At 45.0% G+C, this 23,679-nt stretch overlaps 1 protein-coding gene across 2 annotated transcripts; it reads right to left on the bottom strand.

The window, feature by feature from the left end:
* Nucleotides 1-10,641: 10,641 nt before the first annotated feature.
* Nucleotides 10,642-21,821, bottom strand: cnstb (consortin, connexin sorting protein b). Of its 2 annotated transcripts, none has more exons than XM_077017491.1 (10): nt 21,666-21,821; nt 19,328-19,421; nt 16,866-16,969; nt 15,553-15,583; nt 14,891-14,977; nt 14,287-14,404; nt 13,632-13,653; nt 13,212-13,550; nt 11,883-12,024; nt 10,642-11,784 (listed from the first exon to the last, which is right to left on the bottom strand). In XM_077017491.1, the coding sequence occupies exons 2-10, from the start codon at nt 19,359-19,361 to the stop codon at nt 11,579-11,581; spliced, it is 1,083 nt and encodes a 360-aa protein (XP_076873606.1). In that variant the 5' UTR covers nt 19,362-19,421; nt 21,666-21,821; the 3' UTR covers nt 10,642-11,578. The 2 variants fall into 2 exon arrangements, with proteins under 2 accessions (XP_076873606.1, XP_076873607.1); XM_077017492.1 differs by having other exon boundaries at nt 13,212-13,535; nt 21,666-21,820.
* Between the last annotated feature and the right edge of the window lie 1,858 nt (nt 21,822-23,679).

Below are 23,679 nucleotides of genomic sequence, written 5' to 3'. Positions count from 1 at the left end.
CTTCTTATGGGCTGTCATTATTGTCTTGCATGAATGAATGTGTCATCTGCACAGCACAGTCCTGTGTTGAGTTTGCACTTTCGTTGTTGAATTATCTTGAATTAGCTTGTTTAGATCCACTTAGACAGATGAGTACTGAGTCAACACTGAAGAGTTAACTCTGTATTAAAGCTCTGGATTAGAGCTCTGTATTAGAGCTCTTTATTAAAGCTCTGGATTAGAGCTATGTATTAGAGTTCTGTATTAGAGCTCTATAACACAGCCACACAATGTTCATGTTTTACACTCCAAAAGTTGAGAATTTAAACTAAGAATGAGTGTTTACTAGGAGGGCCCTGGTGTTTTTTAAAACTGGCCTTCATTATAAAATGCCACTAAGACATATGGGAATGTTGTGCGTGACTGTTGGGACAATAAAGCATTTCACACTGATACATGCATTATTTATGAAAATAATAAAACCATCTGCACTGGATTTTAAATGTGCTGGGCCGCTGCTGACTGGTGTTTAACTGGAGATTAAGTGGGCTGGGACACTGCTGACTGGTGTTTAACTGGAGTTTAAGTGGGCTGGGCCGCTGCTGACTGGTGTTTAACTGGAGTTTAAGTGGTGTTTATTCACTATGAAATTGGAATAAGAGAAACAAGTTTTACACTGTAACATTAAGTTTTCAAACTTAAGTCATAAAATAGAACAGAGTAAGTAATGGTGGCGATAGATGGAGTGTTTTTAACACTCCCTGGGAACATTTCCCTGCCCTCATCCAGGACACAGGTTGGAAGGGGTGGAGACAGGGAAGGGTGGAGGTAGGGAGGGGTGGAGGCAGAGAGGGGTGGGGACAGGGAGGGATGCAGCACCCAGGGGGACTCAGAGGAAGGACATAGTCTTCCAGAACTGGGCCACCATCTCACAAGCCGGCCGTGCTTTGCTGCGCCCGCTACACGGAGAGACAGACAACAGGAGGATTCGTACTCGCACACTTCGATCTGAGTGCCGCCCCCATGCCCGATGCTGCCCCCCCATCCCTGTGTGTGTTTGTAAACAGACTGACATCTGTCATGTACTGCGAACAGACATGACAGCTCACAGTGCCGACAGAAGCCAACGCCTGTGTTCTGTTCCTGAACCAGACAGATGCAGCAGGCAGCTAGAATACCTGCTCTCTGACTCCTCCCCTTCTGAACACACCTCTCTGTCTCCTCCCCTTCTGAACACACCTCTCTGACTCCTCCCCTTCTGAACACACCTCTCTGACTCCTCCCCTTCTGAACACACCTCTCTGACTCCTCCCCTTCTGAATACACCTCTCTGACTCCTCCCCTTCTGATCACACCTCTCTGACTCCTCCCCTTCTGAACACACCTCTCTGACTCCTCCCCTTCTGAACACACCTCTCTGTCTCCTCCCCTTATGATCACACCTCTCTGACTCCTCCCCTTCTGATCACACCTCTCTGACTCCTCCCCTTCTGAACACACCTCTCTGTCTCCTCCCCTTCTGATCACACCTCTCTGACTCCTCCCCTTCTGAACACACCTCTCTGACTCCTCCCCTTCTGAACACACCTCTCTGTCTCCTCCCCTTATGATCACACCTCTCTGACTCCTCCCCTTCTGAACACACCTCTCTGTCTCCTCCCCTTCTGAGCACACCTCTCTGACTCCTCCCCTTCTGAACACACCTCTCTGACTCCTCCCCTTCTGAACACACCTCTCTGTCTCCTCCCCTTCTGAACACACCTCTCTGACTCCTCCCCTTCTGAACACACCTCTCTGTCTCCTCCCCTTCTGATCACACCTCTCTGACTCCTCCCCTTCTGAACACACCTCTCTGTCTCCTCCCCTTCTGATCACACCTCTCTGACTCCTCCCCTTCTGAACACACCTCTCTGTCTCCTCCCCTTCTGATCACACCTCTCTGACTCCTCCCCTTCTGAACACACCTCTCTGTCTCCTCCCCTTCTGAACACACCTCTCTGTCTCCTCCCCTTCTGATCACACCTCTCTGTCTCCTCCCCTTCTGAACACACCTCTCTGTCTCCTCCCCTTCTGATCACACCTATCTGTCTCCTCCCCTTCTGAACACAACTCTCTGTCTCCTCCCCTTCTGAACACACCTCTCTGTCTCCACCCCTTCTGATCACACCTCTCTGTCTCCTCCCCTTCTGAACACACCTCTCTGTCTCCTCCCCTTCTGAACACACCTCCTCTGTCTCCTTACCATCCAAACACGCCTTCTCTCTGTCTCCTCCCCTTCTGAACACACATTCTCTCTGTCTCCTCCCCTTCTGAACACATGCTCTCATAGCCCCACCTTTTTGGGGGTGGTGTTTCCTTCATACCACAGAAGGCTGGTGAAGGTGCCAACTGTGATCATGTGGATGGGTTTTAAGGACAAGCAGGCTCCTCTTCATTTGTGCTTAAGCCTTCATCACCTGCTGTGATCAGTCTAAAGGAATATTTCACCCAGCCACACTTACATGGAGGAGGACCTCACTAGTATCCTGATGTCCGTTCATTCAGAAATGGTACCATTATTATTTTAGGATGAACTATCCCAGAACTATCCCAGAACTATGTGGATTTATGTAATCAGAAACATGTGCTATTTAAATATTTAAAGAGAAACATTACTTTCTCTGTGCCTTGATTGGTTTGTGGTGGTGTTCAGTCATCTCCTCTCACCCATGCTGTCACATGTCCAGTATCTCCCACGTCCCATTTACCATATGCTTGGTTCTCTCTCTCTCTCTCTCTCTCTCTCTCTCTCTCTCTCTCTCTCTCTCTCTCTCTCTCTCTCTCTCTCTCTCTCTCTCTCTCTCTCTCTCTCTCTCTTTCTCTTTCTCTGACATCTCAGCAACTTCTTTCTTGACCTGTTTCTCACCCATCTACCATTTCTCCTGTAATGCCCTAGAAACACCCCCCCCCCCTCACCATACTACCACGTGGGGTGATTGAGACATCAACAGTGGAATGTCCTGTAAGTACACGTGCACACGTGTGCCCTGCAGATAATCGTTTACAACAGCTTCACGCGTGAGGCTTTACCCCGAGACCCGAGACTCCTGCAGTGAGCTGGCACTGATGGGAAAGAGGAGGAGGGACCAGAGAAATTGAGGGAGGGAGAGAGAGAGAGAGGGAGGGAGAGGAAGGGAGAGAGAGAGAGATAGGAAGAAGTGTTATGTAAGGATTTTGCAGTACACAATAAATGTATGACATGCTCACAGACCCAGAGAGAAACAGAAAGAGGAAGTAAGACATAGAAAGAGAGTGAAACGAGGAGACAGAGAGAGCTGAAGGAAAAGAGAGAGAAAGAGAGAGAGCAAGAGAGAGAGAGAGAGAGAGAGAGCACAGACCAGCTGGGCTCACAGGCTCTGGCTCTGCAGTACCAACTTTTCTGCAAGCTCCTCTTGAGGGTAATTTGCAGGACTCCAGGCAAGGTGAAGCAGAGGGAGAGGCGGAGGGTGGAGGGGCAGGACACTGCACTGGTGTGGAGAGGGAGGTTAAGGATGTGCTGGGAATATGTAAATACCAGTATAGAGATACATCTCCAGCAGCAAGAACAAACGGAGGATAGCATGAGGGTGGGGCTGAGATTCCATCCCACTGTTCTCTCTCTCTCTCTCTGTGTCTTTCACACACACACACACACACACACACACACACACACACACACACACACACACACACACACACACACACACACACACACACACACACTTATCTCTTGCTCCCTCTGCACTCCACCCCCAGCCTCTTTCACTAGGGAGGTGCCTTTAAACACACGCTAACACATCCCGCTATCATCGCCTATTCAGGCAGGCGTGAAGCTACACAGCAACGCAGGAGGCTATTGTGGCATCAGAAAAAAAAAGTCACAGACACTGCCCAGTCGCCCAGCCTCCATCTGACCGCGAGTCCTGCATGTTGTCATCGCGTGGGTGGAGTGGGGGTGGGTGTGGGTGGAGGAGGGGATGGGGGCGTTGGGTGGCTGACTCATTCTCACTAACACGCCTTCGGGGCTATTGCAACCTTGCCCTGACGTTTTCACCTTGAGTGCTACATCACCATAACCATCCACAACATCCTCAGATTACTCCTAACCCACACAGTACACGGGCACGACTCTCTCTCCTCACCCAAACAACGCCTCCACCCACAAATGCGCATACGCACTAAATAACCTCTACTGTCATCTCAGTTCTCGTAAAATAATGGCTCGAGGTGCACGATAGAGCAAACAGTGAAATGTCGCCACCTTGCGTTGAATACTGGTATTGCGACGTGAGAAGGTAGTGGAATTATGTGGGTGTATCCTCATCTGCTTTCAGTAGGAGGAAGCGAAACTCGACAGGCAGTAAGCAGGTGATAAGCTGGATCTGAATATAATTTGCAATCTTCACATGTTTGTTAGCATCAGTGGAACAGTGCCAAATAATGAAGAATCCACAAAGCAAGAGATGTCTAGGATAGGCTTTCCTTATCTACACAGACGCACAACCATTTCCAAACCCCCACTGCTAATGTTTGTTGTGTAATGAGAACCGCCTTTAGCAACTGATTCATGATTTAACATTCAAACATATTATATTCATACTGTAGTCTCCCTAACAACATGATGTCAAGGTTCTAGAACATTAAAGTCTCCCTAACAACATGATGTCAAGGTTCTAGAACATTAAAGTCTCCCTAACAACATGATGTCAAGGTTCTAGAACATTAAAGTCTTCCTACCAACATGATGTCAAGGTTCTAGAACATTAAAGTCCCCCTAACAACATGATGTCAAGGTTCTAGAACAATAAAGTCTTCCTACCAACATGATGTCAAGGTTCTAGAACATTAAAGTCTCCCTAACAACATGATGTCAAGGTTCTAGAACATTATAGTCTTCCTACCAACATGATGTCAAGGTTCTAGAACATTAAAGTCTCCCTAACAACATGATGTCAAGGTTCTAGAACATTAAAGTCTTCCTACCAACATGATGTCAAGGTTCTAGAACATTAAAGTCTCCCTAACAACATGATGTCAAGGTTCTAGAACATTAAAGTCTTCCTATCAACATGATGTCAAGGTTCTAGAACATTAAAGTCTCCCTAACAACATGATGTCAAGGTTCTAGAACATAAAAGGCTTCTGAGTTGTCGACACAGCAGTGACAAGTGCTGAGAGAGTCAGGGGTACAATAAGCATCTACTGATATATATGAAGTGTTCATGACAGGGAACTGGAGTCTGTGTTTGCTGAGGTGTTCGATCCAGATCATTCCAGGACACATGAGCCCATTCTGACCATGTATGCAGCCATAGCATCCATCTTTAAAAGACCTGTATTTGCACTGATATCTAGATCTACTGGTCTATATAGAGCCTCCTATCTTGTACAGACTGTGGCCTTTTGACGGTAGCTTGTAGACTAGAGTGACAACCACCTGGCATGGTGGCATGACAACATAAACTTGCATGACAACAGTAACTATGGTCAACTGTACATTTAATAAATCACAGTTGAATAGACTAGAAGAATAAAAGTGCTAAATCATCCCGGGTGGTTCGATGTGCCTGGTGGCGGTCACTGCACTCTTGGCCTGGGAGGGTCCTGTCCATCTGTGTAAAGAAGAAAATAAAGGTGAAAATCACACCTCCCTGCAGCTGGAGTCAGATAAGAGAGCGGAGGGGGTTATCAGACCTCCACCCCCCTGACAACAACAGCACCGCCACTCCTAGTGCACAACACACTGCTGTGGATAAGGCATGGAGGTGTAAGAGAGCTGCTCACTCTGTGGCCCAGCGCTAGAGAGCACGGCGAGGGAGGAACCCTTGGAGAACAGGAGGAGTTCACCAGCAGGACTGGAGAACAGGAGGAAGACGTAAAGAAGCTCAAATGACATCTGCTCCTTTTTTGTTAACCTGAGGGGGCGACAGGTGACGAACAGTCACCGTGGTGCGACAGGTTGGGATTTATTGGCCTCTTGCCTCGTTTTACACGTATGGATCCGATCAGAACCAGAAAACCATGACGTCACTAAAGATGCGGACCAGAACTATGTCGTTGTAGTAACAGTAGCGTGAGGCCATTGCTTATGTACAGTTAGCAGCAAAGACCAGCACTTCACCAGAACTCTCACGACTTCAGTGACATCACGTCCAATAATCTCTATGGAGACAGAAGAGGAGAGTGATGAGTCACAGGAAGGGGGGGGGGGGGGGGGGGCATGAATCATTCGTAGCTTCATCTGTTCTTACCACATGGCCCCTTTCGCATGGTAATGGCTCCCACGCTGAACCATGGGAGAAGAAAGGAGTCCAGTTATAGCCAGTGAGGAGTCAAGAGTGTTAACGTTCCTCCAGGACCTTGGAGCAACACAGAGGAACATGAGTCCAAACAGCAAAAGCCCCAAACGCAGGACCAGCGACGGTCAGGGGGCCCCGTCGAGCAGTACGCAGCATGTGAGTGGATATGTCCGAAGATGCACCATACTGCCATATCCAAGTGTTCAGCAGATATGCTTATAGACTATATGAACGCAGCAGGCACTGGGAGAAGCGCTAGTACTAAAATGTAAGGATACAATATTTGTTAAATACTGTATTCTAGCAGCAGACGTTGGTGTGCAAGATAGGATGAGATTGAGTATTGTGTTACATACAGCATTCAGACAATGGACCTTGTAGAGAAAATGAAGGGAGTAAGATAGTGTGAGTTTTGCGTGGTGTGTGTGTGTGTGTGTATGTGTGTGTGTGTGTGTGTGTGTGTGTCTGCTCCAGGTCTAGGAGGTGGTGCAGGTGGAGGGATACTCCTCCAGGTGTAGTTGGGGAAAGTCATTACAGCACCAGCCTAATTTGCAAAGTGTGTGCTTCAATTTAAATGCAGACAAAACACTAAAATGGCTCAGGCTGGCTCAGGAACTCCTGCAACAGCCAGACGTTTACAGCCAGCCCTTCCAGACGTTTTCTGCCAACCCTTCCAGACGATTACTGCCAGCCCTTCCAGACGTTTAATGCCAGCCCTTCCAGACGTTTAATGCCAGCCCTTCCAGACGATTACTGCCAGCCCTTCCAGACGTTTAATGCCAGCCCTTCCAGACGTTTACAGCCAGCCCTTCCAGACGTTTAATGCCAGCCCTTCCAGACGTTTACTGCCAGCCCTTCCAGACGTTTAATGCCAGCCCTTCCAGACGTTTACAGCCAGCCCTTCCAGACGTTTAATGCCAGCCCTTCCAGACGTTTACTCCCAGCCCTTCCAGACGTTTACTCCCAGCCCTTCCAGACGTTTACTGCCAGCCCTTCCAGACGTTTACTGCCAGCCCTTCCAGACGTTTACTCTCAGCCCTTCCAGACGTTTACAGCTGGCCATTCCAGACGTGCCATTTGCCAGGTCCTTATAACTTCTTCTTCAGGCACTATCAGCAGTGCCGAAAACAACTGCAGTTTGACAGCCTGCAGCCCTGAGGAGGAAGGCAGACAGCAGAAGACCCACCGTACCCTCCACAGCTCAGCACCAGCACGTCTCCAACAGACCACTGGAACACCGTTCCCCTCGGAGCCTCGGAGAAGGCAGATGGCAGCTAAATGCTAATAAAGCATGTTACAATGATTCAATAAATCCAAAAGCACAACTGCTTTATTGTTAATGAAAATGTCATATATGGAGGCATTAGTCATCCCTCCTCCGCCAGCATTCCTGCAGAGAACCTTTCACCAGAAGTGCAGAAGTGTACCAGCTCAAACGTGAAGTGCAGGACAAGTCCAGCATCAGACCTGGATAATGCAGAACTACTAAGCTTCCTAAACTCCAAATCCCACAGTGCAGTGGCCCTGGTAACCTTTTACACTATTCATAAACACCAGCAGTTGCAATCTGAAGTTCTCAGATGCTCCCCTGTGATTGGTTTAATAATAAATCAAAGGGGTTTTTGCAACACACACCACACAGACTGATGCATGAACAGTGCTCTTCTGTAGGGGGCAACACACGCACACAACTCCAGAGAGAAGACCCCTCGCATGCCATCATGGTAAATGTCCACTTTACAAACAGCTTTAGGAAAACACTCTGCTCACCTCCGTTAGTCCAGTGACCTGGACTGGATAGGCAGCTGGTCGTGGCACTAAGGGTTGTTGTGTGTGAGGCAGCCATGTGCATTAGAACAAGCTGAAGACACAGCAGAACGAGCCCTGGATACAGCTGGGATAGACCTGAGTCACAAGTACCTCACACTAACTCTTGGGTCACAAGTACCTCACCCCAACTCCTGGGTCACGAGTACCTCACACTAACTCCTGGGTCACGAGTACCTCACCCCAACTCCTGGGTCACGAGTACCTCACCCCAACTCCTGGGTCACGAGTACCTCACACTAACTCCTGGGTCACGAGTACCTCACCCCAACTCCTGGGTCACGAGTACCTCACACTAACTCCTGGGTCACGAGTACCTCACCCCAACTCCTGGGTCACGAGTACCTCACCCCAACTCCTGGGTCACGAGTACCTCACACTAACTCCTGGGTCACGAGTACCTCACACTAACTCCTGGGTCACGAGTACCTCACCCCAACTCATGGGTCACGAGTACCTCACCCCAACTCCTGGGTCACGAGTACCTCACACTAACTCCTGGGTCACGAGTACCTCACACTAACTCCTGGGTCACGAGTACCTCACACTAACTCCTGGGTCACGAGTACCTCACACTAACTCCTGGGTCACGAGTACCTCACCCCAACTCCTGGGTCACGAGTACCTCACCCCAACTCCTGGGTCACGAGTACCTCACACTAACTCCTGGGTCACGAGTACCTCACACTAACTCCTGGGTCACGAGTACCTCACACTAACTCCTGGGTCACGAGTACCTCACACTAACTCCTGGGTCACGAGTACCTCACACTAACTCCTGGGTCACGAGTACCTCACACTAACTCCTGGGTCACGAGTACCTCACACTAACTCCTTCAGAAGGCCAGGCCTGTTCTTAAACGCACAGGCAGGCAAGCAGAACTTCAGATGCACAGCGCTTTATGAAAATATATTGGAAACTATTAGTTTTGTTTGTATGATTTCAAATGAGTGGTGTGTTGAACTTTAGTTTCAGCGCTGATGACTGAGTAAGACGAATATGAGGAGATGAGCAGGAAGAAACCACCAGCCTTACACACACACACACACACACACACACACACACACACACACACACACAAACACACACACACACACACACACACACACACTCGCACACTCTTCCACAAAGAAGCTATGTATCTACAACAACACAGTGACACAAACAAGCGCGTTGAGCTGCCATATCTGCCGAGACGTCAGCGGGCCCTGTCGTCTGCGCACGCCAGACGTCTCGTCTGGGGCCAGAGCCCACGTGACACCAGCCCTGATTAACACTCAGCATTAGTCAGCAGTGCTCACAATCACCCTCATGTAAAGCCGCTCTACTGAGAATAGCACTGTTCCTGCTACCACAGTCACTCTCTCTAGAACTATGACATAAACACGGGTCAGGTGTGCAGTCTGCCTCCTCTCTGTGCCGTTCAACACGCACGGCCGACGCACGATGGTGTCTTACAGACGCACCACGTCGGTCACGTCTGTTTCCACCGCTCTGAGGAGCCTGGGCAGCAGTGTTAGGAGAACACATTCAAGATCTGCGTGCAACACCTCCACTGTGAGCACATGGAGCCCCCACCTCCTGATATCTAGCAGGACACATGGACAGGACCAGGAGAAACTTGTATGTAATAATTTGCACTGCTCTATCATCGCCATGCTGAGCTAGAGAAGAGCAAAGCCTCTTGCATGGAACAGTTTGATGAAAGTTCATTGGAGCTCATCTTTCAGAGCCAGAAGCTGGTACCACAGGAACATACCGTCAAACAAACTGTCATGCTGAGAAATCGGTAAGTTGCTCTGGATAAGAGCGTCTGCCAGACGCTGAAAATGTAGGACCATTTTTAGGACCAAATTTGGGATTATAAGTGGAAAAAAAAGAACAAAGAATTAAAAACAAAAAATAAAAATAAAAAACTAAAAATTGCCCTCGGACAAAAGATTTGCATATAACTATATCATCATTTTATAAACATTTGATTAAGCATTTAGTCATTACTGTCAATATCTGCATGTGTAGTCTTGTAATTTCCCACAACAACTGGTTTAGAAAAGTAAAGCATTTACAGGGTGGTCTGATCACAAATTTAGGAAGCAATATCCTATCATATTTGATTTTGATAAAACAATTTCAATAAATTCGATAAATGAGACTTCAAACTGAACATGGCGTGTACCAAGTAAGCTCTGGTCACGATTTACAAGACCACAGACATACACTCAGCTGTTTATGAGAAAAATGTTTCAGAAGCTGAGCATCAGCTTGCCAACAGCGACACCTGGTGCTATGAATCCAGCATTACATCATATCTGATGGAAAAGTGAGACACTATATGGCCCTTGAACTTGAACTTGTGACGATAAAATGGTTTATTTGCACCTGTGCAATGTTTACATTTACCAACCACCTCAGATTCCTTTCCTTTGGCGAATGAAGGCAAAACATGCCAAAACATTTGGTGTTTTAAGACAATAATTTAAATTCGGTCCAAAATTAAAACATGGGGCAGAGTTTGACATAACCGGTTTTATTTATCTCAGTGAACACAATGAACATAAATGAATATGAAAATCCCACAGTGGTGCAATAAATAAAACAGTTATTTAAAGAGGAACAACTAAGACTAGAAGGGTACATGCTACCCATTTTGCCCTTAACATTGTGCCCAACCACACCTTTCACCAAAACACACCCCTCAGCAAATCACGCCTTTCACCAAAACAAACCCCTCAGCAAACCACGCCCTTCACCAAACCACACCTTCAAAAAACCACGCCCTTCACCAAACCACACCCTTCAACAAACCACACCCTTCAGTAAACCACACCCTTCAACAGACCACACCCTTCAACAGACCACAACCACACACACTGTAGATCATTAAAAGTAGAGAATGTGTATTTCTCCACAAAGCAACAATCAACACTTTGACATTCAAAGTTCAAAGGTACTGGGGACTTTACAAATGTGCCTGCAATGTACCAGATACATAATGCGAAACAAAGTTAATCTCATTGTGCACTTTCTCTGGTGGTACCACCGATAGATGTCTGTCAAGTCAAAACAATTAGTATCAAAACATTGATACATAAATAAGCACAAAGTCTAATTTCTGTTTACAACATACACTGTACATTATGAAATTAACTGGTGACAGAACTTGCCATCAGTGGATAGAAATATTGCTTAATCATTTGCTAGTAGCTCGTTTCATGTTAAATCATGAAACAGTTATCGGACTGCAGATCTCAGTCTACATGTCTGTATCCATCATGTACAATATACACATTGTTTTCACTAACTGACATTAAGGCCTTCTTGGCATATTTAAATGTTATGGGTCTTTTTTCAGTAGGTGAAGAGAAACATTGGTAGCCTGCCTTTAAAACAGGAAAGTGTTTCCAGTGAAACACACAATTTAACAGGGTTATGATGATAATGGTGATGATGATGGTTATGTGACTGTGAACCAGTGTGTGAGACTGTCCAGCCCTCGTCGCACGGGTCCAAAGTAAAAGTCCATGTTTTGTGAAAAGTCCGTGCAGACGTTAGAATAAGCCCCGCCCAGGAGGCAGAAGAGGGCGGTCCCACCCATGCTGATCACCACAGTTACCAGGCACAGAAGAAAGAAGAGGAAACAGGAGCCTCCGCCCACTTCATCTGTGTAGTGCAAAATGCAGGAATATTCCTGTAAGTTACAGTTCATGAACAATTAACATGATGATATTTTTTCACAGTGGGTGTGGACAGTGCCGTACCGATCTCAAGCGCATCATCCGCGTCACTAAAGTGGACTTTGCGTCTGTAGGAACCTTTGGGTGGACAGTGATTGGCAATGCCGTCTCCATCTTGATATGCGTCCTTCTTCAGGATGGAGACCAGGCCCTTGGAGGGGACGTTCTACAATGAAACGGGTGAGAAATTCAAACATGATGTATCTGATGTGAAGGACCCATGAAGTTGTAATCAGTGGAATCAGTGGACACAGATTACAGTGGACAGAGAGATGACAGTGGACACAGATTACAGTGAACAGAGGTTTCACAGTTTTAACAGAGGTGAACCGGGTTTCACTGGACAGAGAGATTACAGTGGACAGAGAGACGATGATGGACACAGAGATGACGGACAGAGCAACACAGTCAAATGCACAATACACAAGCTGCACAAACCACTACGTCAGATCTAGTCCTGATGTTGTAATGGAAAAGGGTCACCACATGGGGTCAGTGTGGACAGCAAGTGAACAGAGAATTTTTCATCAGCCGGGTTTGCATATGCATTTACTCAACACTATCATTTGAGTTTATGATATGTATTAAAAATCAAATATGAAGATTTAGCACAGTCATACACAGATGCTAATTGGATGATAGTCAATAAATAATTAGCACCATGTTCATTGCCTCACGACTAGGTTTGTGTGTTGTCTGACATTCAGATACTTGCCCGAATAAATTATTCATTCAAGACATTGTAACTTTGTTTAACTTTATTAATTGTTATATGTTTAACAAGTTTAATAAGAGTGTGTGTTTGTAAATAAGATTAGGCCTGTTTCAGAGACACAGCACGTCTGCTATGTTGTTCAGACATATCTGAGTGTGTATGCTTGTATTCTGCTGTAGGTCTGTGCCGTCACTGTGTTATACAACAGGCCCACACCCAACACATTAGGGAGCTGTATTCTCCCTCAACCAGTTTTCCACAAATTCCTGTGGCTGCTGGGACTCCTGATGGTGACATCACCACGGTTTTGTTTTCAGAGACTTAATGAGACACTTCCCTCCGGGTGACCAAAGAGCCCAGCTAACTGGAAGGAGACACCGTTAGTCCAGGTTAGCAGTTCAATAGTTCTAACATTGGTGTCTCCCTTAGACTGGACCTCTGATTTTATAGCATTACAAGGTTCAGTGAAGAACAGACGACACAAACGTGTGGGCGTAAAGCTGAGAAGTCTTACCCTCCCTCATATCTGCCATGTCAATCTCCTGTCAGTGTCCTGTCAGTGTCCTGTCAGTGTCCTGTCTATGGCAAATGGTGTTCATACTGCTTGAAGCATCTGCACACTACAAGTGTCCCCTCACCTGTGCTGCTGGAATGAATTTAACCAGCTTCTCTGCAGATGGCACATCTCCTCCGGCCAAATCCTCCCGGAGCTCATCCATCAAACTGTCATCGTCTGAAACCTCCTCCAACTCCTCCCCAAACTCCTCCTCCAACTCCTCCCCAAACTCCTCCTCCAACTCCTCCCCTAAACACTCCTCCTCTTCCTCCACAGGTTCGCAGCGTGGCGATGAGGAATCCTTCTCCTTCTTTGACTGCCATGCTGGTTCTTCTCTGGGCCTCTCCTGCACCCTGTTCCTCTTTCCCACTGCTGACTTTGATCTGCTGGTCAGGTCGACCACATCCTGTAGAAACAAAACCTTGGATGCCACACTCTCCAAAACCGCACGCCCAAGTCATCCTGAATGTGTTTGCGTTTGTATGTGTGTGTTCATTCTTACCTTTTCCATAGTGAGATTAGGTCTGAAAGGGACAGAATCATAGTGTTCAAGCAATTTATCTCGATCATTTTCATTACAACACTGCGGTACACCATGAATAGCAGCAAATCTGCACGACACGGGTGTGGTAACCTGCGGTGAAACGACTACAAACAGACGTGTGTGTTGTAGGAAAAGTCTACAGTTGTAAATTTAGGAACGTGTTCTTAATAAGGTTCTAATTGTTGTCTAGGCATAAGGATTTGCGCAGGAAAACCATGTTCAGGCTGCCTTATGAATTCACATGTTCAAACAGGAACCTGCATGCTTCACTTCTTCCAGTGAAGTGGATTAGTTGTGTGGCTCCTTATTGTGTTCACACACATACTGGCGTTTTGGTTATTTCATAAAAGGCAGGACAACACAGATCAAAGCAAACATTTGAAAGAACATGAGATTTTGTGTTGTTCCAACTTTTGGTTCACCTTTCGACAAAACCACTTTCGACAAAACTATCTATGGCTTTTAAATACAGAACCTGTCTTCAGACTATCTATGGCATTCAGGTTCCTCGCATCTCCAGTATGTTTGTATTGGCGTCAGCCTCATTTATCAAACCTTCCGCACATACTTGACATCAAAGACGTGTGTGGAGGCAGAGACTGTGTTGATTTACCTTTGGTGTGTTTGGCAGATGTGACTGAGGGAGTCCATGCACTTTGACTCAGCAGGACTACGCTGGTTCTCCACAGGGGTGCAGCTTCTGGAGTCCGCGCCAGCCTTCCAATGGGCTTCTGCGAACATCCAACATATCAGTGTAACCTCTGTTAGCCTTCCTCTTCATCTTCCTCTGCCTTTGATTCTCTTTTCCACACACACACACACACACACACACACACACACACACACACACACACACACACACACACACGCACACACGCACACACACACACCACTTTACTCACAATCGTAACCTCACTTTCAGATGTCCCATTCACCTGTCTGTAGTGTTACAGGGATCAAAAGAGCCACAGATAAAAAATTATCTGATTTAGTGCTGCAGTGGAGTGGAAGACACTCCTCTCTTCAACCTCTCATTGAAATCTCTCTGAGATCTCACCAACCTCTCATTGAAATCTCTCTGAGATGTCACCAACCTCTCGTTGAAATCTCGTTAGGGATACACATGTTCCTAACACCTAACAGGAACAGCGCTTCAGTGCTCCAGCCTCTGACATGCCATCACTGTGTGATGGAGTCTCCAGCGACTCCAACCTTACCCCACTCGTCCTGCAGTGACGCCAGGTTGGCCAGCAGTCTCTCATGGTACAGCTGCTCCAGATGCAGGAAGTGGACCGCCCAAGGGTCTGGCAGAGGAGGCGTGTTAAAGACATTCGCCACGGCTGGTGTTATTGCCTTGCACGGATCTTCATGGAAGTATCAGTATAACCTCTGGGTTTTATATTAAAAAGATGCTTTGTGTGATGAGCCCCATTTGGAGCATAAACAAGAAAAGTCACATTTTATTATCTGAAATTCATTCATACTGGATCCAATGCCCTTCCTCTTCAGAAACAGCCCCGCCCTCGAGAGCTTTCCTCAGCCCACACTGACTCAGGTCACTATGGCAACAGCATAAACAGGGCAATTATGCCAGATAGAAAGGGCAATAAAGGGATATGGACATAAGTTAACCCACCCCCCAAGCTTCGCTGTAAGCCAATCAGACTCTGATCATAGCTGAGATCAGATGCTAATCAGAGCTGAGAGATCTGACTCTGATTACATCTAGACTGGACTCTGAACAATAACAAACTTACTCAAACAGAAATCAACAACAAAAAAATGAAGTTTGCACAATCCCCTTTTACGATCCATATTCGTCTTGAGATTTGATTCTAAACGTGCTGTTTAACAACAGGGTGTAAGCACCAAAGGATACAGTCCTCCTCAAGGAAATAGGCCTCTGCTATCTGTAAGAAAGGAAGCCATTAGAGGAAAATGGACCTCACTATATCTCCACTCCTACTTTAATCCAATGTCCTTCAGACTCGTGCTCAGACGCAGGGTGTGTGCATCTTAAACCAAGGTCACTTGCACATGTAGATACATGTCTAGTGGGTATGCTGGTAATTGAACTGGAGAGCGTTCAGATCAAACATTTAAGTGGTACTGACCTAATTCAATTTTAGCTCCCTTATCATGAAAAGTAGTTGTGACTGCAGTAGTTAGATGTGAACAGTGCTACCTGTGCCAGCAGTGCTGTGCTGGCCTGACATTAACCCTAAGCTGTGCGGACCTGTGTAAATCCCAGGCTGTGCAGACCTGTGTTAATCCCATGCTGTTTGGACCCGTTTTAATCCCAGGGTGTGCTGGCCTGTGTTAATCATAGGCTGTTTGGGATACATCCACGCTAATGCAAGAAATTTGTGTGTGTTGTCTTTATTCATTTTTATTTTCTTTGATGCTGTGGTGGCCTACAGCCTAGAATAGGTCATAACAAGAGACACGTTCTCTTTCTGCACGGCTGTCACACTAGCAAAGTGCTAAGGCCTTGCTGTGGGTTCCTGCTCTCAGACAGCTCTGTGTGTACTGGGAGACATTGGAGCTGTTGTATGGTGTGGAGAGTGGATTTACACTGCATCCAAAACATCTGTCGAGGTATTACACATGGCCACAGCACATGCTAACTGGCTTTAATTATTAATGAAGTGCTTTGGAAATAGCTGGAGCTTGATCACCAACGAGAAGGTCATGTGACCCAGTGGTTGTAAACACCAGTTCAGGGAGGTGGACGACGTCCAGAAACGGGCCGTACGTCTCACAACACTAACCCTCACACTCCCATTTCACTCTCACTCTAGATTAAAGAGCGTTAGCTTTTGCTCCAACATAAAGTGCTTGGCAAGAGCTGGAATCTAAAACACAGAAAATGCTTTCGAAAAACATAAGAAAGATGAAGTAAGCTGCAAGTATCAAAATGAGTTTGGTGACTCGGGACATGTGATGAAAATGAACACTATTAATCATGCCTGCAATTCTGCAGTCTCTCCAAAGAAAACATGACATCACCTACACATTTAAATTAGCATTTAAAATTCAATGGACTAACATTGCAATGTACCATAAATTATATAACAATGCCTCTGTTCCTGTGCTGGACTACAGTGGAGCTATGCTTAATTCAACTGCTTGGAGCCCACTCACATGTGAGTGAGAACCAAATACATTCGGTGTAAGGAAAACCAAACGCACCTGGTGTAAGGAGTTGGGCAGAAGCATGTGGTTGTTGTGATCGGCCAGACAGTGCAGAGAGGTCAGCAGAGAGGGTTTGGGTCCAGGAAGCCTACAGACACCACCTTCCATTCAACACCAAGGGTAGGGGGAATAGTTCATAGCATTAGTCAAACCATCAACAGCACACGCGTGTTCATGCATTAGTGTGACCGCACGGAGGATTAGCACGGAGGATCTTGTGGACAGAACCACTGAAATGTTCATGCACTCGGGCCATTTCCACCATATGCCTCAAAATTAATATAAATAAAAAACAAAAAACATTTTGCCTTTATATTTACCCTATTATGAGATATAAGGTCAGAAAATAGAATTTAAAATAAGCTTAAACTAGAAAACTGGAGCAAACTAAGTGACAATATCTGACAAAACAGTTGGTCATTTAATTTCATGTTTTGATTACAGTCCCCTCCTAAAGTTTTGGAACAGCTAGGCAGAATCCCTTGTTTTGTGCACCAAAGTCATTTCGATTTGAGACAAAAAGGTTTGTATGAGGCAAGAGTTCAGAATCTCAGCTTTTATTTCCTGGTAGTTTTCATCAGATATGATAAACCAATCAGGACATACCACCCTTTCTTGAAACCCACAAATTTTTCAAGTGAGCAAAACTATTGGAACATGTGACTGAAAGATGTTTCTGGTTAACCAGGTGTTGCAATTAAGGTTGTTTGTTAAAGAACTAAAAAGGTCTGCATGACTCTCCTTCTTGGCTGTGGTTAAACCTATACAGATAGTAAAATATTTGTAAAAGTAGATAAACCACAATGAAGACCAGAGAGTTGTCTATGAGAGAAAAAAACAAGCCATTCTGAAACACAGAAAAGAGGGGAAATCAATCCGAGCCATTGGAAAAACATTGGGCATAGCAACCACGACCATTTGGAATGTCTTGAAAAAGAAAGAATCCACTGGTGTACTGAGCAACAGGCGTCGAACAGGTCGACCAAGAAAAACAACACCCACTGATGAGAGAAGAATTGTCCTAGCTGTAAAGAAGAACCCAAAACTTACAGTAAGCCACATCACCAACGACCTCAGAGAGCAGACTTATGGAGGCCATACAGCACGATGCAAACCCCTCATCAGTAGCAAGAATCAGAAGGCCAGATTGGAGTTTGCCAGAAAGAACAGAGATGACGTTTTACGTTTAAAAACGTAAAAACGTTTACTTTGGGGCATAAATGAAACCTCCCTTCCTTTAACAATACAGCTGATATACATTCTGGACATTCTGGAACACAGTCCTATGGACTGATGAAACCAGAATTAACATCTACCAAAGTGATGGAAAAGCCAAAGTGTGGAGGAAGAAGGGAACGGCCCAAGATCCAAGGCACACAAATTCATCTGTAAAGCATGGTGGTGGTAATGTCATGGCTTGGGCACGCATGGCTGCCTCTGGAACAGGATCAATCATATTGATGATGTAACTGATGATGGTAGCAGCAAAATGAATTCAGAGGTGTACATACAAATTTTGTCTGCTAATGTAAGGAGGAATGCTACCAAACTAATTGGCAGGAATTTCATTTTGCGGCAGGATTACAGCCCAAAACATACCACAAAGATGACAAAGGAGTTCATCAGAGGGGAAAAAGTGGAACATTTTAGATTGGCCAAGTCAGTCACCTGATCTTAACCCGACTGAACATGCATTTTAGCTCCTCAAGAGGAGACTGAAGGGAGAATTCCCCCGAAATTAACAAGAATTAAAAGAAGCTGCCGTAAAAGCATGGAGTAGCATGGAGTAGCATCACAGAGTGCAAAAGATTGGTGATGTCCATGGGTCGCAGGCTTCAGGCTGTTCTTACAAGCAAGTGTAATTCACTTCAACTTTGTTCCTTTACTTTTGCTCATGTATAAAATGATGTGGTGTAATACAAATGGTGATAAATCCAGATTTACTTGACACATTTTGAAGGAAATGCAAGTAAATAAAAGCTGAGATTCTGATCTCTTGTCTCATATCCATCTTTTAGTCTTAAACGCAAAGGTCTTCAGTGAACAACAAAAACAAGGAAATTTGCCTTGCAGTTCCAAGTATTTTGGAGGGGACTGTATGTAAACAAAAACACTAAACTATGGTTATGTGCATGAGTACATTAGCTAAAGAAGTACATTACATTGTTCAGCTAACATTATAGAGTTGTATCATGTAGACAAAAAGCATGTCCTTTGGGATTGCGCTAGAAAACTTTGGACCTGTACACTAACACAGAGAGACATGTCCCCCAGTCCACTGCTGTCTAAGGGGACCCTCACACTGTCCGTCCCAGGACGTTCGTTCGGGTTTGTTCTCCAGACATCGTTGGTCCCTGCTCCCCAATCGAGAGCTCCTCGTTCAGTCAGTCTGTTCTCATCAGAATGGGAGCACCAGGAGGTGGTGATGATGTTTGTGCTGCTGGACCACAGTCACCTACCTGCCGAGCCCTCCTCTCTTTTGGGGTCTCCCATAACTTCAAAGCACTCCAACAGGTGACCATGAAGGGCCTCCTCCTTGTTTGAGATTCAAATCTGACAAACATGAAATGTATTATAAAACGTTTACTTTGGGGCATAAATGAAACCTCCCTTCCTTTAACAATACAGCTGATATACATGCCGATATCTTTCAGCTCCAAGATATCCTCTTTTGTTTCAAATGTCTAAACAGATATCACATTATAGCCACACAGCCCCGTGAAATGAGTCACCCAACACTGTGATGTTTAAATTCAGGGAGAAAATACATTAGTCACCTTGTTATACCTAAAAAATGAATGACCTATGTTTAGATAGTAACACTTGTCTTTTCGTAAAGAATATTTTGGGCCTAACCTGACCTGTCATTTAGGCAAATCAATTTAACCAGGTTGCCTTAGTGGTAAAAAAAATCTGGGATGGGCTGCTACTCTCTAGGCTAGATGGAACACTGCTGGCAAAATGACTGGTGCACACCATCATAAGCAAGAAGCCACCAGGCTCTCTGTAAGTGTTCAGTGGGACAGTGAGCAGGGTCAGCCACCAGGTGGCGTGAGGCAGTTCAGATCAACGATGGGGGTGGAAGCAGGTGCTAAAAGATAGCACCAAGATGACTTTACAAGCCTCACATCTGCTTAGTTGACCTTTCAGGTTTGATTTTGATATATTTTGCAGTTTTTTGCAGGTGCTAAGACCCAAAATCTGGTACTTATTGCAATAACTCATGTAACCTATCTACTGACCTGGTGAACTAAACTGTACGCGCATTCTCTGCCTTACACTCATTTAGCAATTCTAAAACACACTTCTTGCAAAACATTAAAAACAACATTCAAAACTGAAAACCATGTGTTTCCCCTTTGGAAAACACTGTCCTGCAAATGCCACACCCACCTACCAATTATCCAAACCCAGTTCTTGCAAATTTTTACAGAGAGGACCAAAGTTGCATATCTTGGCTTGCACAGCAATAAAGTCCAATACTGCACAGAGATGACGAGGAAGAGGATGAGCAACCATAATGCATGAGATCAGAGCCACTCTGATTGACCATGTGTTCGATCATGAATTGAGTTTTCTAACCCTAACCCCAAGGCAAAGAGTCCAGCCTAATCCACGCTGCTACAGCGCAGTATCATCCGGACATATCAAAATGAATCTAGATAAGTAGACATTTCCTCTGTACATACTACATTATGTTTTTGCAGAACTCCCTTGTCTAGGTCATGGAGGAAGCATGTGGTGACATTGATGGGGAAGCATGACTGAGCTGGAGACATCACTCCAGAAGATACTTTCTTCAGAGGTGGATACATCACTCCAGAAGATACTTTCTCCGCTGTCTGGCCAGAGAGGACAGTGGCTATGATGTCGATGAGACATGATGGACCCTAATTTTGTATGTAGAAGTTACAAGCCTTTTTGGGGGACTTTTGCTATCTATTATATGTATATGCACTGTATATTGTATGCATCTGATATTTGTGTGTAGAGTTTGAATGTAAAAAGAGTTTTGGATGAAGTGTTTGCTTTTCTCGTGCTGTAGATCTGTCCTCCGAGCTGGAGTCTGTTGGTGTCGCTGAGAGCTGACAAGGCTCTCTTAGTTCTGAGTGTCTTCATGGTGGAAAGAAAGACATTCACACCCTTCAACACCTACTAGATTAGTTTGTTAGTTAATGGCAAATTAGAAACCAATGTGACCTATGAACTGTGTTTACACTGCAGCCCTTTTCCTATTGGTCTCTTATACAGACAAATATGAATCTTTGTAGTTTAACTAACCAAAACATTCCAATGTACAAACAGTGACAAATAATAAAACCTTCACCTTAATTTTGCATTCGTTTTACACATTCCAAACTTTGGTTTTATAGGTAAGTAGTTTGACCAGTTTCCTACTGTGCAGTAAAAAAGCTCTATAAGATTGTAACTCAGAACGTGTACAAGATTGTATCTGATGCAAATCACAGTAACATAAATTCCGAAAATTCCGAAACTATAATCTGGAACGCGGACGTGAAGAATTACTAAAAATGAAAATGTTCCAGTGACACTTGGCTCGTGCGTGCTTGCTGTTTCGTTAAAAGGCGACACTTTTCAGTGTTTTCACTCAATTTTAAGGTTTTTTATTTTATTTTAAAAAAATAACCTATTAACCATTACACAGTCATCTCAAAATACTTTGACTCCACAACCTGCCCTGCATCACTCGCCCTGTCATGTACTCGCCCGGTCTTGACCCGTCTGCCCCGTTGTTTTCATTACCAACACAGGTCTGTGCGATATGCATTCACTTACATTTGAATAATACACTGATCCTAGAAAGGTCCGCAGCTTGGTGTATTCCACTGGTCTTCGGTGCTAGTGCACTAGGCACTAGTGCTGCGACTAGGGACATGTATCTGGGAACAGTTTTGGAAGGCGGTCTTCACAGCTGTACAGTTGTTTTCGTTGCAGTGAGGGGCGTTGCTTTGCTGCAAGTTCTTGGTAAAGTTTTAGTGCCACCTACTGGTTAACCTACAACACTGACCGTGAACGTTGCATGGTTGCCACGTCCAATGTAAAATTTAATCAAATTGTTCACAACATATGGTCCACTGTACGATATAGTATCTATCTAGCCTACATATGATCATTATCACACAGAATGTATGGTTTACCCAGGATACATTTACACAAATTAGGCTAGTCGATCCTGCAGATTTACAGAGGTACACGTGAACCCCCGTGTAAACAAAGCAGATTTACAGAAGTACACGTCTAATCGTATAAACAAAGCAGATTTTTTACAAAGGTACACGTCTAACCCTGGAATAAACAAGACGAAGGCAACAGTGGCGAGGGAAGAACTCCCCTGTTTGCACGATGATGACACCTTGAGAGGAGCTCAGGATGGAAACCGACCCTCCCAGCATCGGACATTCATAAATAAATAATAACATCGATTGAAGCAAAAAGATAGCTCACAGAAGCAGAAATATACCACGTTATGAAAGTTCGCTCACGTCAACAAGCCACTAGAAAAAGGCTCTGGCATTAACATGAGCGTGGGTTTGATTCCCAAGGATCACACGCTGTCGTTCTGATAAACGTATCTGGGACGTTTCCCAAAGGCTGAAAACGACGTTTCAAGTTTATAGTAGGCCTATATAGGTGATGTGGGTCCTAGGACGATGTCACGCAAAGCCCAATAAAAGCCCAATCAAATACAGAGACGAGAGACTATTATGTTAAAAGCTGCACTTAGATCGTGACTGCTTATGAAAAAAATGTGACTGAGATTAGATTTCGTAATAAAATATTTGATAATTTCTAAAATGGGAGTTTTGAGCATTTAAAGAACGGTTTATTTTACCCTTTATGTTAAACCCTTCCTTTAACACTTAAAACTCTATCACCTAAACCTAATGCCTAAATTATCAATTATCATAGTGATCTGGCTAATTCACTTTATTACAGATATGTATTTATTGGAAGCAGCTTTTCAAATTGGAGTCTGTTGCTCACCTGTTGGCTGGTAGATTTGTTTTAGCTGACCTCTGACCCCTCGTGAATGGACTGGCCCTATAGGAGTATTTCTGGGTGCTGGACCCCACTGTCCACCCAGCAGGCACACTGACACGTGTACACACTAGGTGCCCTGCTGTGCCTAATTTACTTATACCAATGTAACATGCACTACTGTGTCATTGGTCTGTGTTGGGACTGGTCTGCCAAATAATATCCGGTCAGCAGTGGAAACTGAGGGGAAACTGACCAGTGGAGGATGGGGTTGCTGACAGACCACAGGTGGCCGTGCGTGGTAACAGATGGGCCATGGTCTATAAATACACACCTACAAAATGCACCTGCTATAATGACAGACCAATGTAGGTGAAAATGAGGTGATGTTAATTAAGTGGGTGCAGAGTGTGAAAGCCAATTTCAAACCTTTCTGTAATCTATATGACGTCGGAGTGAGTCCTCTGTGAGTCCTGCACCTCCTGTGAGTCCTGCACCTCGGTGAGTCCTGCACCTTAGCGAGTGCCACTGAAATCCTTAGCATCACTGTTGACTCTAATCTCTATTTCATACACATACATGTAACACTGCTATAACAGCCTCTGTCCATCGACAAATTATTGCTAAGCTAAGAAATATATTGTGTTTACATGATGCAAACTTTGTGCTTTCAGGGTTGGTTATGATACTATAAACTCATTCATGCTTTCAGGTTGAGCATGATACCTTAATACATACACATATATAAACACACTATATACACATTTCACCTTAACAAACAAACTGCACATTGTTTAGTGCAACACATACA

The sequence above is a fragment of the Brachyhypopomus gauderio genome, chromosome 9 (assembly GCF_052324685.1).
Source record: "Brachyhypopomus gauderio isolate BG-103 chromosome 9, BGAUD_0.2, whole genome shotgun sequence".
Lineage (NCBI taxonomy): Eukaryota > Metazoa > Chordata > Actinopteri > Gymnotiformes > Hypopomidae > Brachyhypopomus > Brachyhypopomus gauderio.
This window is presented reverse-complemented; position numbering and strand designations above follow the sequence as displayed.